At 54.5% G+C, this 16,818-nt stretch overlaps 1 protein-coding gene across 6 annotated transcripts in view; it reads left to right on the top strand.

Annotated features, from left to right (window-relative positions):
- Nucleotides 1-3,038: 3,038 nt before the first annotated feature.
- Nucleotides 3,039-16,818, top strand: part of RPS6KA1 (ribosomal protein S6 kinase A1) — a 31,892-nt gene continuing 18,112 nt past the window's right edge. For 2 of the 6 annotated variants that reach the window (XR_002824242.1, XM_023732085.1), the window contains exons 1-7: nt 10,856-11,059; nt 11,867-11,983; nt 12,166-12,247; nt 14,214-14,294; nt 14,471-14,550; nt 15,651-15,757; nt 16,571-16,608. Coding sequence is in view for 5 of the 6 variants with exons in the window: in XM_023732085.1 (XP_023587853.1) it covers nt 10,925-11,059; nt 11,867-11,983; nt 12,166-12,247; nt 14,214-14,294; nt 14,471-14,550; nt 15,651-15,757; nt 16,571-16,608 (640 nt within the window). In the remaining variant the exon portion in view is untranslated. Of the gene's footprint in view, nt 3,081-8,307; nt 9,010-10,855; nt 11,984-12,165; nt 12,248-14,213; nt 14,295-14,470; nt 14,551-15,650; nt 15,758-16,570; nt 16,609-16,818 lie in introns of those variants that run through there. The other 4 variants (XM_004377077.1, XM_012555752.2, XM_004377076.2 and 1 more) reach the window with 4 other exon arrangements.

The following is a 16,818-nucleotide window of genomic DNA, read 5'->3' as shown; positions in this document are numbered from 1 at the left end:
GGAGAGATGATGATGGACAATCCATGGCCCCTTCCCGAGTTAAGCTGCAGTGGGCTCAGTGCTGTGGGGACACGAGGGAGGAAAGAACTTGAGGCTGTATGGTCAGAGGAGGTGGCGTTTGAATTGAGTCCTGAAAGACCAGGAGTTGGCCAAAGTGACAAAGCATGAAAGTTTTCTTGGTGGAGGGAGATGCAAGTACTCAGGAATGTGAAACCAGCTGGTTTGCTCAGGGTTTCAGGTGGTGTGGTTTAGCTCAAGAATAGATAGCTGCTATCAAGTCAACTCCGACTCATGGTGATCTTATGGACAACAGAATGAAATACTGCCCGGTCCTGTGTCCTCCTCATGATTGCTGGCATGTTCAAGTCCATCTTTGTGGCTATTGTGCCGTTCCATCTCACCGAGGGTCTCCTTTGCCCTTGCTGGCCCTCTGCTTCACCAAACATGATGTCCTCCTCCAGCATGATCCACTGATAACATGTCCAAAGCAAGCGAGTTGAATAGTGTTCTAGTGTGATCACTGGCTGATTTTTGGAAGCAGATCACCAGACCTTTCTTCCTAGTCTGTCTTAGTCTAGAAGCTTCACTGAAACCTGTCCACCATGGTGATCCTACTGATATTTGAAATACCAGTGGCATAGGTTTTAGCATCATAGCAACACACAAGCCGCCATAGTATGACAAACTGGCAGGTGGTGGAGCTCAAGAATAGGGCCTGATAATGATAACAGCTATTGTTGATGGAAGTGACATGCCAGGTGTTTATGCTTACAGGCAGTATTTCATTTGCTTCTTGTGCCCCTCCCCCCATATGGTAGGTTTCTTTTATCTTTTATCCCCATTTCACAGATGAGGAAACTGAAGCCTTGAGAAGTGAAATAACCTTCTCAGTGTCACGTAGGTGATAGAAGCCAGGATTTGAATCCACAAGGTTAGGTTCCAGAACACACATTTTTAATCACTGTCCTGGGCAGTTGGAGATGATGGCCTTGAATGCCATGCTAAGGAGCTGGGACTTTAGTCTGCAGGCAAGGGGGAGCCATGGAAGGGTTTGGGGCCTGGTATATAGAAGGTGCTCAATAAGTGTTGAGTAAGTGAGTGGCTAAGTGAATTGAATACAAAGATCACACTTACTTGAGTTTTAGGAAAGATAAGGGTTTGGAGTGGGAAGGCTGGGGGCAAGGGGGTTGGTGTGATCATCTGTGGTGAAATTCACCCTGCAAATGCATCACTACTCCCACTCCCACCCCCCTACCCGGGCCTTGATCAACCCGTTCCTGCTCCCCAGGCTGCTGAGAGATGACAGTGTGTATATGTGTGTTGGTGTGGAGGGGCCTGCAGAACACTTGGCCCCTGGGGAGGATTAGGAGGCATTAAGGGGGCTCAGGGGGCAGGATGTCCTGGGAGTGGCACAGGAGCTGTGCCAGGGGCAAGGAGATTATGTAACGGACAGAGCACAGCTGTGCCTGCTGCTGCCAAGCAAGGCTACAGCTGCCCTGTGGACCCAGATCCTGGCTCCAAAGTCCCGACCTGCCCCAGGCTGGGGCTTACCAGCCACTGGGAAACTCTTATCTGCCTCACCACGCTCTACTGTGCCAGGAGAAGTGGGGAGGGCTCCTTTCAGCTTCCCAAGGCCCAGAGAGGGAAGGTTACTCACATTGCATCACACAGGAAAGGAATGGGTTGGGTTCATTGCACCCCAGGGTGTATAATGCCCACCTGAGGGCAAAGTCTGGGGGCAGGAAGAAGCAGGACTTCCCAGGGGTGGGCTTTAGTGCCCACTTCTCCTTGAAGGAAGTTCTCTTGCCTGGAGTGTGGGCTGCTCTTCAGCAGTTCTATTTTCTTTGAACTCTCAGCCTCTTCAAACAATGTTCATTTTCTCTACTCCTGACATTTGCCAGTTGCCATCGAGTCAATTCATGGCAACTCCATGTGTTTCAGAGCAGAACGGTGCTCCAGAGGGTTTTCAATGACCGATTTTTTGGAAGTAGATCACCGGGCCTTTCTTCCAAGGTGCCTCTGGGTGGATTTGAACTTCCAGTCCTTCAGTTAGCAGCTCAGCATATTAACTGTTTGCACCACTCAGGGACTCAGGCAGACCTATTTTGAGCACCTCCTGGGTGCCAGAGAGACCAGATTTTAAATCCTTACTTACCAATTGTGTGACTTCAGGCACATCGCTAGGCCCGTTTGAGCCTCAGTTTTCTCCTCTGTCAAATGGGGCCAGGGCCTACCTCCCAGGGCTGTCATGAGAATTAAGTCGTGCCACAGGTCTGAAGCTCTAAGTCCAGTGCCTGGCATGTGGCAGCGGCTCAGAAGAGAGCAGCTGGTAGCACCACGCCCTAATCTCTGATCTCCTAGGACTCTGTTTATTGGGAAGGACAGGCCTGTGTGTAAATAGTCCCAGCAGTGTGACTGACACGTGGTACAGTGAAGAGGTCAGGGGTGTAGTGGAGGCTGCAGTAATTCTGCCTGGCAAGGGCAGAGGAGAGGTCCCAGAATGGGACAGGGCAAGAAGAGCCACCATCTCTAGTCTGGACACTTTTCCATACTTTGTCTCCTTCAACCCTTGCAGCAACTCTGGGACAGGGATGTAATTACTCCCATATTACAGACTGGGAAACTGAGGACTGTGTGGTTGAATAGATTGCACAAGGCCACAGTTTGTCTCTGGAAGAGCGTGGAACCGCACACGACTCTTCCTTTTCACTGGGAAGAGGTGATATTTAAGCGGAGTCTTCAAAGATGAGGTGTTTGCTGGGCCGAGAACGTAAGAGAGGGTGTATTGGGCCCCTGGGGAATGCTTCATCTGAGTTTTGAGGAGCTATTGCAGGAGGACTTAATACCCACCTCTCCTTCCACTCCCCATGAAAGTGGAGGTGGAGGGGACATCCACCCAGAACTCCTGTCCCCGCCTCTACGGCTTGCCTGGCCATTGGGAGCTGCCGGAGGGTGGGAGTGCACGTGGGGTCTCTTTGCTCTGTTCCAAGCTGGTAAGTTCTGACAGTGCTCCCCCCGCCCCTTCTGTTTTTCAGAATGGCCAGGCCTCAGGGGAAGAAGCTGGACTTCAGCTATCCAAGGTGAGAACTGGGGCCAGCACCCGAGGCTATGGACTGGGTGAGGGGACAGTGTTTGCAGGGCTTCGGAGGAGAGAGGCTGCCCTTGTCCTGCCTGGGTGGAGGGTCCTTCCTTTTCTGATCCCACGTAACCCTGTGCAGTGAGATCATTTGCTCCAACTTCCCAGTTTGTTAGGTGAAGAAACTGCAGACCAGAAAGGGTTGGGAGCAGAATCCAGGCTGGTTACTTATCAACCAGGCCAGGACACTTCCTCGGTGTAGTTACTCATTCTGCTCATGCTCAGTGTGAGGGTGGGGAGGTTGGGCCTAAGTGATGGGAGAGGCTCAGGTGGAATCTGCCCTCGCTCCTTCGTACAGCTGGTCCTGATGAGGGCCTGGAAACATCTGGGCATGGTGGTGCTGGAAAGAATCTGGTGGCCTCTCAAGTCTAACCAGGGCCCAGCCATTTCTCAGGGCTCCCCACTCCAAGCCTGGGCTTGTTCTTTCACCTCTGCTACCTCTGTTTCCCCTGTCCCCCTCCCTTCAGCCCCTCAGCCCTTGTTGCTGGTTTGAAGTGTTGCTAAAAGCTCCAGAGGTTGGGTGATAGTTGTGTGACCTTGGGTGGGTCTCTTGTCCCTTATCTCCTCTCTGGGAAAGACCACACCCAGTTCATGGGGTAGCTGTGAGCCACAGAAGATGCTAGCTGTGGAGGGGCTCTGAAAGCCACCTAGGTAGGGGCAGAGCGTGGGCTCACTGGAGCAGACCTGGGTTCAAGTCCTGGCTCCACCCTCACCTTGTGACCAGAAGCTCTTCTCCCTTTTGAGTCTTTGTTTCCTCATCTATAAATTGGGGATAGTTGTATCCACACAGGAGTGATGTGAAGGACGTATAAGGTAGTACCTGCCTGGCCCATAGTGGCTTCAGCACCAGCAGCATGAATGCCCAGTATACTGTTCAGCTCCACCTCCTGCCAGTGACCCCACCCTTCAGTCTGGGTCCACCTGGGCACTGGGCCTGCCATAAATAGGACCTTTGAGATGGACCAGGGCTGCTGTTTGCCTTGATTTGGCCACCTAAGATAAGGGAACTGAGCTGGGTGGAGTTGGGCAGGGTGAGAGAGATGGGCTCCCACCATGCCTTTGTTGGTTGCTATGGCAGCCTTGGACCAGCAAAGGCCAAGCTAAGTGGTGTGGACTGGGCCCTTTGGTATGTCTTCTCGGCCACATATCTGAAGTATCTGCCCACAAAGTAGCTACCTCTAGTTGCCTAGCAACAGAATGAAGGGACTGTAGCTCCCTGATGAAGAACCAGGATGATCAGGTCTTGGGGCTGAGGTCCTGGGGGTTGCAGAGGAGCCTGATGCTTTTGGGGAGCTGGTGGTGAGCACAGCTTCTAATCGTGAAAGCTGGAGGGGCTGGCTGGGAGAGGGGTGGGAACGTGCTCAGGCAGGTAACTACATTCGAGCTCAAGCCTGTGACTCCTGCCTGCAGCAGAAGGTCCTGCAGTGGGAAGGGAGACAATGCTGGAGATGCATGGGACAGGGAGAGCCTTGAAAGCCACATTAAAGAAGAGAACAAGCTTAACCCATGCCTGGCACCACCCCAGGAGCTCTGCATTTAATTGTCGCAACCTCAGAGGTGTTATTCTTGTTCATAAGTGCTACTGAGTCTATTTTAACTCGTAGTGACCCATGTGGCAGAACAGAACTGCCCCATAGGGGTTTCTAGGCTGTAATCTTTATCGGAGCAGTTCGCCAGGTCTTTCTCGCACAGAGTGGCCAGGTAGGTTCGAACTGCCAACCTTTCCGTTAGCAGCCAAGCGCTTAACCATTGTGCTACCAGTTCTTCTTACCTCGGGGCTAGAGATCATTATTATCGCCATCTTACAGATGAGAAAATTAAGACCCAACGTCACATAGCCAGTGGGTGATGGAGTCAGCACTTGAGCATAGGTCTGCTTGACCTCAGAGCCCGCACTCCTCCTAGCCCAAGGAACCCTGAGTGCTGGAAAGGAGGAGTGTTGGTCCCTGTGACCACAAGTGCCACCATTTCTGGGCATCTGCTCATCCATCTCCTCTCTTGTCCTAGCCACCAGTATCCCCCGTGCTCAGTTCTGGGCTCAGCACACAAGGGGGCGCTCAGCCTGTGGTTGGGAACCCATCGCTTTGCGCAGGGGACAGAACTGGCAGGCTGCCAGTTTATCCTGTGCTTCATCAGACATTCGGTGCACCCTGCTGTGGCACTGGGGGACCTCAAAATGAAGTCAACACCCCCTACCCTCAGAGAACTGCCAGTCTTGGGGAGATGGGTGGAGACAGGAAAGTTGTGTGGTGGGTGCTCTGTTAGGGAAGAACATGGCTGTGGGCACATAGAGCCTCCATTCTGTACCAGGCCCTGTGCTGGGCTCTGGGGCCAAGGGCAGAGGTGTGTCATCTTCCAGGTGCCCACATCTCTCAGTGGGATAATGAGACAAGCAAGTCCCGGGGAACTCAGCCGGCGACATCTGAGCATGGGGCTGAGTGTGGGCCCTACAGATGGTTACTGCTATGCGTAACAGAGGAGGAAAAGTTGGGGTGTACTGGGAGGCATCCTGCCACCTTTCCTGCAGAGCTGGCATTTACTGGGCCTCAAAAGGCAGGCAGGATTTAGGCAGTGGGAGAAGGAAGTAAGGCCTTCAGGTGGAGGAGAGGCAAGAAGGGGGACTTGGGAGTCAGTCATCCTGAGTTCAGATCCTGCCCGTTTCTTGTTTGCTTTGTGACCTTAGGCAAGTGACTGGCCCCTCTGAGACTCAGATTCCCTTCCTGCAAAAGGAGACTAGAGCCCACCTCTCAGGGCCAGCTGAGGAGAGAATGTGATGCAAGTAAAAGAAAGCGTGCAGCAGAGTTTGTGGTACAGTGTAGGTGGTTAATGCTTGTTTGTTTTATTCATTTCGGTTTTAGCAGCGATAGTGTGGATGGCAGGTCCAGGGTGAGAGTTCTCCAGATCCCTTCAGCACCCTGGGCACACCTGATATCCTCGGGCACTCTGGGGCTCCCTTCACCCTCCCTCTCTTCCTGGGGGTGAACTGGGCACCCCAGGCCCCCTCCCCTGGCTGTCTCCGGAGCTGGACCCCTTTGAAGCGCCTGCAGGTCTATTTTGAGAGCTGAGTATCTCCCCCCTCCCCTCCTCTCTTCCTGTTTATGAAACCCTGATCCCTCCCTGATCCCTCGTGCTCCCCTGGCCTGAGCGCAGGCAGGATGTGACTGGACTTCAGGGAGCCTCAGGTGTTGTGGGGACTTCCCCTGGGCTGGCCAGGACAGGCCTAGCCCGCCCTCCCAGCACCTGGGGCTCTGTGGCTGGACTCTGACCCTGTAGCCTGCCCAGTGGGGACCCTGCAGCAGTAAGACTGCCCAGCTAAACCAGAGAGAGGTTCTGTTTACAATGTCCCTTTGTCTCTGTGGCCCAATTTGCTTCTAGAAAGCCTTCTGAGGGTGGAACATGTACTTTTAACCTCTGTTTTACAGAGGAGGAAACTGAGGCTCAGGTAGGCAAAGACATTTGCCTCAAGCTCTTCTTGTCTTCCCACCCTTCCCTCCCAACCTCAAGCCTTTTACTCATGCTGGTCTTCCTTCCTGGCTAACACCTGTTCATCCTCAGGACCCAGCTGGACTGCCCCTCTCTGGGCACCCGCAGCACCTTGATTGCAGCCCTGTCATAGGATGTTTGTGTTTTATTATCATGTATTTTCGGAGAGTCCCTGGGTGATGCAAATGGTTAACGTGCTTGGCTGCTAACTGAAAGGTTGATGGTTCAAGTGCACCCAGAGGCATCTCAGAAGAAAGGCCTGGCGATCTACTTCCAAAAAATCAGCCATTGAAAATGCTATGAAGCACAGTTCTGCTCTGACATACATGGGGTCACCATGAGCCAGAACTGACTTGATGACAACTGGTGTTTGTTTTCAGAAGCTCTCTGAGGACAGGGCCAGGGTCTGCGTTAACCTCTGTGCCTCCTCGTGTCCAGCTCTGGCCCAGGACAGAGTAGGGGCCAGTACTGTGAGTGATGTGCAGAGAGGGGCCGGGCTGTCCTTGCTAGGAGAGTGACAATGAAATGCTTAAAAGTGGGGGTTTTGGAAGCAAACAGACTTTGAATTTGCTCTTAGCGCTATCCCTTTCTAGCCACATAGCCTTGGGCAAGTTACTTTCTCTCTGAGTCTAGTATCCTCATCTTTGAAATGGAGATGACAATACCCCCTTGTAGCTAAGATCTTAGCTCCAGTGCTAGGGTCTAGCAGAATCCACATCATCAAAGGTTGAAGGAAAGAGTGGCTGCATGCAATAAATGCTCGATTAATAGGAGGTGCAATTCCCATCGTTACTGTTTGCCAGTCCTGGCCTAGTGCCTGAGGCCAGCTTCCCACTCAAGTAGGCCTGGGCCTAGGGACCCCTTCTCACCTGCCCAGAGACATGCTGGGAGGTACGTCTGGGGACATCTGTCCCACCAGAGGGGATAATGTCTGGGAGGCCCTGCAGATGCTGCCAGCTGGGTAAGGGGCTGTTGGTGTCCATTAGGGCCAGGGGCAGGCAGGTGGGCTTGAGCTACAGCTGCTGGAGGGAGGCCCAGGGATCAGGCTGGGGGGCTCTGGGCTTCTCTCTCAGCTGCTATACGGGAGGAAGTAAATAAAGAGGAAGTGTCTATGAGGGGAGAAAGGGGCAGGGACCAAGGGGATGTGGTCTGGTGCCTGTCCTCCCCCTCCCATCACCAGAGGCCACACAGCCCCTCCAAACACCCTTCTGTGAAGGCAGTTCTGAGACTGTTTCCTTCCTATTGTCCGTTCCTGTACCCTGCTGGCCATAGAGGTTCTTCCTCTGCTTCTAGGGGGCAGGCCCGGGGAGGGGCCGAGCTAGCACTGGCCACTCCTCTGCTGCTGGACCAGAACGCTCTGGGGCTCCCAGGGTTGCACTGGCCTCCAAGTCCTGGCCTGAGGAATCTGGGTGGCAGTGAGAGGCCTCAGTTAGGGGGAATGTCTTTCGCAGCCCCCGGCAGGACACCACCCGTCAGAGACTATTATTGGAGGCCCTGTGAGAGCTGGGAAGGGGAAGTCTGTGTATACGTGGGCGCCTGGATTTCCACATAGGGGGTGTCTGTGGAAATGATTTCCGACCGTCAGCCTGAGTGTGTGTTTGTGTGCATGTCAGTTCCTGTGGGTGTACTGGTGTGAGTGAGGAGGTGGGGCTGTGTAGAAAGGGTGGGGTCTGGTCCACCCGTCCCGTAGCCACCTGCTCCTCCACCTAGACTTCTGTGTTGGGCTGTCCAGTGGGCAGCCAGGGTCCTTGCCTAGGGGCTTCTGCCCCATTTTCCATCCCAGGGGTTTGGACTGGCAGGCTTCTTCAGGAAGGGCTTGGAGTATGGGGACTCTGAGCAGGGGCAGGGCTGGGTATGGCGCCTGCTTTGTGGGCTGGCATTTCGGGTGAGCCTCGCCATGATGGTTGCTACAGGGGAGGGAGTGTCCTCGGGAGTCAGACTGAATAATCTCTGGGCTGGGCAGTTCAAGGCTGTGGCCTTGCTGACTTCTGTCCCCAATCTCTCAGACCCCCCTCAGGGGGTGCTGGGATGGGATGTCCACTGTGTCCCTGCCTCATCTCTGTGTGACTTCTGTCTCTTATCCCATCTCCCCCTTCTTAGAGTCGTGGAGACAAGAGATGGGCATCCCTGAGTCCTCCTTGGGGCCTTGGACTTGGGGTCTGCAGTATCCCCTCCTCGGCAGGGAGCCTGACCCATCTTCTGTTCCTCCTCCTTGCAGAGGGGGAAGTGAGAAGGAGGGAGGCCAGGGACCGTGCCTTCTGCTGGAAAGGCTGAAAAAGCAGAAGTAAGGGGAGTGACGGGGCCCTCTGGCCACCGGCTTGATCCCCACCATGCAGACCCCGGCAGACTTCCCCAGGGTTGAGGGAGACTCAGTCCCCTGTCCCAGAAAGGTGAGCAGAGAGGTGGGCTGCCTCCAACAGTGTCTGTCATGACAACTCTGGGCAAGGACTGGGTTTGGGGGTGGCTCTCCTCCTCTGGGGTTTCTGGGTGGCTGCCTCTGTCCCCAGGGAGTGTTCTCAGTCAGAGGCAGACAGACTAGGTGGAGGCTTAGATCTCAGAACAGGGTGGGCAGGCATTGCTGTTTTCTTGGCCCACCCCCACCCCCCTCTCTGAGCCAGGCTTTCTGCCTGTCCCTCCAGGTGTTTACACTCAGGGGTCCGATTAGCCTGCAGCTTTCCGTGGCTGCTACACCCACTCCACCATCTGTCAGGGAGAGTTCTCTGAAGATGGGCCTGTGTCTCTGAGGGTCAGGATCTAGAGTGGGAAGTCCCCAGGCTGACCCTAGTGCTGAGGATGGGGGCGGGCTGGGGTGGGCAGGAAGTGGCTCTGGTTGACTTACCTGCCCACCCTTTCCTGGCACTCAAGGCCAGGCAGTAACCAGGGGAGGAACTTGGGTTCAAGCCGACTCTGCTGCCTGGCTCGTTTTGAGCCTGGATGAGTCACTGTCCTGTGGGCCTCAGTTTCTTGTTCTCAGAGGAGATGATGGCTTTGGGATATTTTGGGTCAGAGTCAAAGTCATTAGATGACACTCAGGAGATGGTCTCTTAGCCCACTGTCTTAGTCCCAGACCTCCTCAGGCCCTGATGTAGGAAGAAAATCTGAGGGAAATGGAAGACCTCAGGGTTGGGTCTGCCATGAATACTGGGTTGCTCTCCTTAGTCCTGGGGGTTTGCAGTTATATCTCCTCACCCTTCCCCCTTCCCAGACAGACCAACAAGGGTCTGACCCCCTTTCGTGGGGATCCCTGCCCTGCTACCTATCTGCTGACTGTCAGATTCCATCTGCTCTGGGTATCTGACAGTCTGCTTGGGTCTCACTGACTCTCTGGCTGTCTCTGTCTGCTACCTACCTGCCTCTACTGTTGGGTTCCTGTCTCTGTCTCCACCTGTCTTCGCCTTTTGGGTACATGTTCCCATCTGTCTCTTCCTGTTGGGCTCTTGTCTCCTTCTGTCTCTGCCTGTTGAGTACAGGAACTCCTCTTTCTCACCCTGTTGGGTATATGTCCCGTCTGCCTCTCTGCCTGTTGGGTATGTGTCCCTATCCATTTCCCTGTTGGGTACAAGTTCCCATCTGCTTCCACTTGTTGGTTATGAGTCCCCATTCATCTCCATTTCTTGGGTACATGTTCCTATCTGTCTCCACCTGTTGGATATGTGTCCCCATCTGCCTCTGCCTGTTGGATATGTGTCCCCATCTGCCTCTGCATGTGCCCCCTTCTGTCTCTGCCTGTTGGGTACGTGTCCCTGTCTGCCTCCACCTGTTAGGTATGTGTTTCCTCCTGCCTCCTCCTGTTGAGTTTGAGTCTCCTTCTGTCTCTGCCTGTTGAGTACATGTCCCAGTCCATCTCTGCCTGTTGAATGCCTGTCTTTATCTGTCTCCACCTCTTGGGTGCCTGCCTCTGCCTGTTGGGTGTCTCCCTTTATCTGCCTCCATGTGCCTCTGCTGTCAAGTTCCTGTCCCTGTCTCTTCTGATGAGTGCCTATGTTCATCTCTGCCTGACGGGCATCTATCTGGTCCTCAGCAGCTGGGTTGGCGTGGGGCTTTCCCTTTGCAAGCCCCACAGGGAGGCTGGGGGGAGGGCCAGAGGGCAGCCCTCAGGCACTGGGGAGGGGAGAAGAGAGAGAAAGGGAACCGGGTGAGGGTGTAGGCCTGGAGCTGGGAAACCACAGGCCCTGAATGATTGGCGGTCCTGGGCTGGGCCCAGCCCCCGCCCTCACCCTGCACATCCGCCTTGGGCCCGGCCACCTCCGCGGCAGCCCCGGACGCTGCCTGCTCCTGCCATGGTGCCACGGCCCTGCCGGGCGGATGGAGCAGGATCCCAAGCCGCCCCGTCTGCGGCTTTGGGCCCTGCTCCCCTGGCTGCCCAGGAAGCAGCGGCCCAGGATCAGCCAGACCTCGCTGCCTGCCCCGGGCCCTGGCTCTGGCCCCCGGCGGGACTTGGTGAGTGTGCTCGGGCGTCTGGTCCTGCCCTGGCTGTGGCCCTGGGAGCAGGTGCTTCAGCAGCCAGTTCGGCCTAAGCTGACTTTTGGCTGTGCTGGCCCAGGCCTGGCTGTGTTGGATGAACTGGACGCTGCCCAGAGCTGCATCCTGGGGAAGTGAGGAGGCACTTTAGGGCCCTAGGCCAATGGTGGTGGGTTGGAGGAAGGGCAGAGGGGTCCTAGAATAGCCAGGACCTGGCAAGGGGCTTCTCATAGGCTTGTACGAGGGAAGTTTGGGAGGGAAGGCATTGAGTCTGGCGTTAACTCCCAACTGCCCCAGGTTGATGCTTACCAGGTTGGTGGGAGAGTCCCAGATGATTCTTAGGTCTCTATGTACCTCAGCCCTGTCCTGCTTGCCAGAGGGATCCCCCGCTTTCCCATCCTGATCAGTAACAAAGGTTCAACTCCACCTCTCCAGTATGAGAACAAACCCTACTTCCTATTGTGGTAAAACCAAAAACCTTTGCAGAAGGGGGAGGGGAGCCCCACAGGGAGGGCCTGGGGCAGGCCTACAGGCCTCAGCCAGAGCCTAGGGTTAGGGTATTCCCTTCTGCTCATGCCTGGGCATCCCAGGCTGGAGAAGCAAGAGAACAGGAGCACCTTGGTGGTTTGGCCCTCCCTGACCTTTGAGGCCCTTTTTGTATTGATGAACCGGAGGCTGGCTGTATCTGTTCAGGCCTGTGGGGCCTTGTCTGCTGAAATCTGGTGGGAATGGACTTGGATTTGGGGGATGGTGCCCCCATGCCCACCGACTCTGTCTCCACACCAGGATGAGGGCGTCCTCAAGGAGATCTCTATCACGCACCACGTCAAGGCTGGCTCTGAGAAGGCTGACCCATCCCATTTCGAGCTCCTCAAGGTTCTGGGCCAGGGATCCTTTGGCAAAGTAAGTTCTGAGCCCACAGCTGGGAGGGCAGCACTGGCCAAGTCAGAGGTAGGAGGTGAGGGGTCACCTCAGGGCCCAGTGTGTGAGGTGTCACTTTTGGGGTCATAGGGGTGAGAGGTCACCTTGGCGCTCAAGGGATCGGGGGCAAGGGTTGATGGGCTTTTCTCCCACTGCCTTCCCAGGTCTTCCTGGTGCGGAAGGTCACCCGGCCTGATAGCGGGCATCTATATGCTATGAAGGTGCTGAAGAAGGCAACACTGAAAGGTGAGTGGGGAGCAGCTCCCCGTGTGAGCCCAGGCTGGACAGAGGGTTGACAGAGACAGCCTAGTCCTCAGGGCCTTGGGTCTGATGGGAGAGGTAGCTCTATTCTCAGGAGCACCCAGTCTGAGGGAGGAGAAACTGGCTTGCTCTTAGCTGGCCCCCATTTCCCCCCACCTGATGGGGAAGACAGGGCCCGCTCAGAAGAAAAGACTTCAAGCCATTAACCCTACCCCTCCACCTCATCCCTACCCTCACTAATGAAGCCACATGCCAATGACTAAGGCTGAAGATGGATGTCTAGAAGAAGGTAGTGGGGCAAATACAATGTATTTGTGGCGGGGTGGGGGCCCTCAGATATGTTTGGGCAGAGGTATTCTAACTGTCAGTAAAGTTGCTTCATGATGCAAAGTTGGAGGAGGCCTCTCTGGCCTCATTGCTCAGGATGGAGAAGGGCATGAGAGAAGAGGCAGGAACCCAGGGAGCCAGGTGGGCCAGGAGAGGGTGAGATTGAGGCAGGGCAATGGAGATGGATGGCATGGAGGTTCAGAGGGAGCACGAGCCAAAGTCTAGCATTCTGAGGACTTAAGAGGTGTGAGGGTGGTTGGTAGAGGGCTTTGGGCTGGACATTGACTCTTTGATTGGCTTGGGAACCAATGTGGCCATGGACCAGGTGAAGTGGGGGCAATAGGAGGCCTTAGAGATGTTATGGGTCATGTGGCCCATGAAGGGCTGTCTGGGGTGATGGTAGCTTTGGTGCCCCTGTGCCAGCCTGAGGTAGGGATGGGAGTCATTACTCAGGAGGGATGATGGGAGCCACAGGGGAGGAGAAAGATGAAAAGACTTGGTCCCTGCCTGGGAATGCCTCCCAGGCTGGGGCAGGAAAGGCTAAAAACCCTTGGTGGGTGCTGTCAGTGCTGCGACACCAGGATACATGGGCTGGGGGGGCCATAAGAGGAAGGGCTACACCCTGGAGAGGGAAGGCTCAGAGGTCAGGGGGACACCTAAGGAGTAGCCATTTGAGCTATACTGTGAAGGTCGAGTTAGGACTTCTCCAGACAGAAAATGGTAGAGGAAGGGCACTCAGGGCAGGAGACACGGCCTGAGCAGAAGTGCAGAGGCAGGGAAATGCAAAGTGTGTTTGGGAAACAGTGATTAGAATAGTAAGCTCCAGAATGGTCCCTGCCATGTCCAATGAAGGAAACAAAAATTCAAATAGAGGGTAAAAAGTGCTACAAAGGGGGAAGCTCAAGCACTGCAGGAGCCCAGAGGCCCTAACCCAGCTTGGGAGGTTAAGGAAGGCTTCCTGGAGGAGGTGAGGCCTGAACTGAGTCCAAGAAGGAGACGCATTCAATGGTCCCAAACCTGCCAGGATCAGAAATGCCTGGGGACTTTTATTCTTTAAAAAAAAAAGAATGTATTGGAGGGTGCCTGCCCAGACCCATGAATCCAAATTTTAGGCCCAGGGAAAGTTCATTTCTATCTAGCTCCCCAGGTGACTTTTGCAGCCTGTATGCTGGAATTTGGGGATTTTTATGCCCGACGAAGAGGGAGCGGGGTAAGATGTCCCAGGGGGAGCTGCAGAGGCAGAGACCTGGGGGTCTGAGAGACATGGGCACATAGGAACTGGTTGCTCAGACCTGCTGATTTGAATGGCCCTTGATGGGGCATGGTGGGAGAGAGGACTAGAGAGATGAGCAAGGGGCCAAGGGCCCATCCCTGGACCCTGCATGAGGTGTGGGGCCAGGAAGCAGGCCGAGGAGCCAGAAACAGAATAAGAAGGAAGGAAGAAACCTGAAGATTGAGTGTCCCCAAAGTGTCCCCAAGCCCTGCAGAGGAAGCTCTGGGAGCTCAAACCTGGAGGATCAAGTAGAAAGGAGGGCCCTTCTTAGCCAGGGTTTGGAGAGTGGCTGTGTTGGGTGGCTGGACTCTTGGGAGGGCTCTGGCATGACTGCCTTTCTCCTCTGGCCAGTGCGTGACCGGGTCCGGACCAAGATGGAGAGAGACATTCTGGCTGACGTCAACCACCCGTTTGTGGTGAAGCTGCACTACGGTGAGACCACAGACCCACCTGCCCTGCTCGCCAGCCTTCACCTTTGCCTCTGGGCTGCCGCCTTCCCTGTACCTTGTGCCACCTCCCACCAGGCAGGCCAAGAGAGTGAGGAGGGGGCAGAGGAGTAGGTTCTGGAGCCTGTCTGGCTCTACCATTGCCCTTTCCCCTCTCCCCAGCCTTCCAGACCGAGGGCAAGCTTTATCTCATTCTGGACTTCCTGCGTGGAGGGGACCTCTTCACACGGCTCTCTAAGGAGGTGAGCCAGCATCCCACTGCCAGAGAACCCTAGAGTGGAGCTGGAGGGAGAACCAAGCCCCCCATCCCAAGGCAATGCCGAGCCCTTGGCCGGGACCTGGGACTACACAGGCCTGCCTAGCAGTCCCTCACCCTGGAAATAATCACCCGCCCTGGGACAGAGCCCTGGTAAAGCCTCTGAGAGTTCCCCCAAGGCGGGCTGTGGAGGGTCAGGCCCTGGATTCTGATGCTGCCCTGACCCCAGGGAGCCAGGGGTGGTCTCATCTCTCCACCTCTGTTTTCCCAGGGCTGCCCTGCTCAGGGCTGTGAGGATAAGGGAGAAGCCCAGGTCCACCCAGAAAGCTAGAGACTTTAACGTTCTTGTCCCACTTGTTAACCAAAAGGATTCTGAACTAATATAAAAGGATTTGAGCCGGATATAAAAAATAGGATCATTAATACAACTCACACTTTAAAAAGAACCAAACTTTTCTTTTTTTAATTTTTAAAATTTTATTTTAATGCTTGCATAGGTAATACATTTACATGATTCAAAAGAAAAATATTCATCAAGAAGTCTTGCTCATACCCCAGCCCCCTCTACTCCCCCATAGGTAAACATTTTTACTGGTTTCTTGTTTAACCTTCCCATGTTTCTTTGGCAAATACAAACAAATCTAATATGTTCCAAATCCTGGTCCCCACTTTCATACATAAAAAGTGTCATTCTGTATACACTGTTCTGTACCTTGTTTTTTCCATTTGACAGTGTATCTTGGAGATGGTTCCGTATCAGAATAAGGCGAAACTCCTTGTTCTAGTTTGTGGTTGCACAGCGCTTCATTATGTGGGGGAGAAATGGTTTATTCCAGCCTTCTACTGCTGGACCCTTGGGCTGCTGCCAGCCTTTTGCTATGCCAAACAATGTTACAATGAATGACTTGTATATTAGTCATTTCATATTTCAAAACCCCTTTATAAAGACGAGGAGATATAGCACTGGGCTCCCCAAGGGTCCTTCCCAAGGTGGACCCTCAGGATGAAGAAGCTGCTGACTGCCCAGTGCCCCAGTTCCTGAGGAAGAGGGAGGTCCCAGCTGAAGCCCCCTCCCGCCTGTTGCAGGTTATGTTCACAGAGGAGGACGTGAAGTTCTACCTGGCCGAACTGGCTTTGGGCCTGGACCACCTGCACAGCCTGGGCATCATCTACAGAGACCTCAAGCCCGAGAAGTGAGTGAGGCCCCCATCCGCACCCTGGCCTCCCTGCAGAGTGCAGAGACAGGCCCTGGGGCCTCTTCTAGGACAGGGCCACTCTGATGCAGGTGGCCATGGCTCTCCCCAAGAACGTCCCCCACTTTTGGGCTGTCTGATGAGTCTGTGGGCGGAGCGGGGTGGTGGGAGCAGGCTCGCCTTTGCAGGGTGTGGCTGCATGATCACTAGCACTGCCATTACCAAGTGCCCGGAGCCGTCCGTACAAGTGTGGTGCCTACCTTTTTTTGCTAATCCAGTGTGACATCTGAAGTGCTACCATTAAAGCTCATTCCTTTGGTTAGAGATGGCCCTCTGTAGAATTTTTCTTAACATCTGAATATCCTTGGATGAAAACTTGGGAGCAAGGGACAGGTGGTAAAGTGGAATGAGATCTGGCTTTAAAATTAGGCAGACCTGAATTAAAATCTTGTCTTCACCACCTACTAGCTCTATGACTGTGAGGAGTTACTTCGCCTCCCTGAGCTTTAGTTTCTACATCATTAAAATGGGACCATAGTAGTACCTACCTCATACAGTTATTTCAAGGATTAGCAAAAAAAGGTAGGTCATACAACTGCATGACACTTGGTGATGGCAGCACTAGTGATTATGTAGCCCCCCAACAAGGTGAGCCTGCTGCCACCATCCCCCCACTCCACCCACCCATTCATCAGACATACCTGGGCGGGCCACCATCTCTGGGCCAGCCCAGCCCCCACAGCCCCCATGGTGTCACTAGAACCCACTGAGGGGCCGCAGCTAGGGGTCCTGACTCCCATCTCTCCATCACAGCATTCTTCTGGATGAGGAGGGCCATATCAAACTAACTGGTGAGCGGAGGGCGCCTCCCCCCTCGGGCCCTAGGCGGGAGGTAGAATGGACTGCTGGTGGGTCTGGGCTGAGTGCAAGGGGTTCATCCCTCCTGAGAGGTTGTACCAGTCCCTGGGAGATGGTCATAAGCCCAGGCCACAGACTTGGAATGCCCTGGGTTTGATCCCAGCTCCCTGCTTTGCTGGCTACATAACCTTGGGCAAGTCGCC

The sequence above is a fragment of the Trichechus manatus genome, unplaced genomic scaffold (assembly GCF_000243295.1).
Source record: "Trichechus manatus latirostris isolate Lorelei unplaced genomic scaffold, TriManLat1.0 scaffold00048, whole genome shotgun sequence".
Taxonomy (NCBI): Eukaryota; Metazoa; Chordata; class Mammalia; order Sirenia; family Trichechidae; genus Trichechus; species Trichechus manatus.
This window is presented reverse-complemented; position numbering and strand designations above follow the sequence as displayed.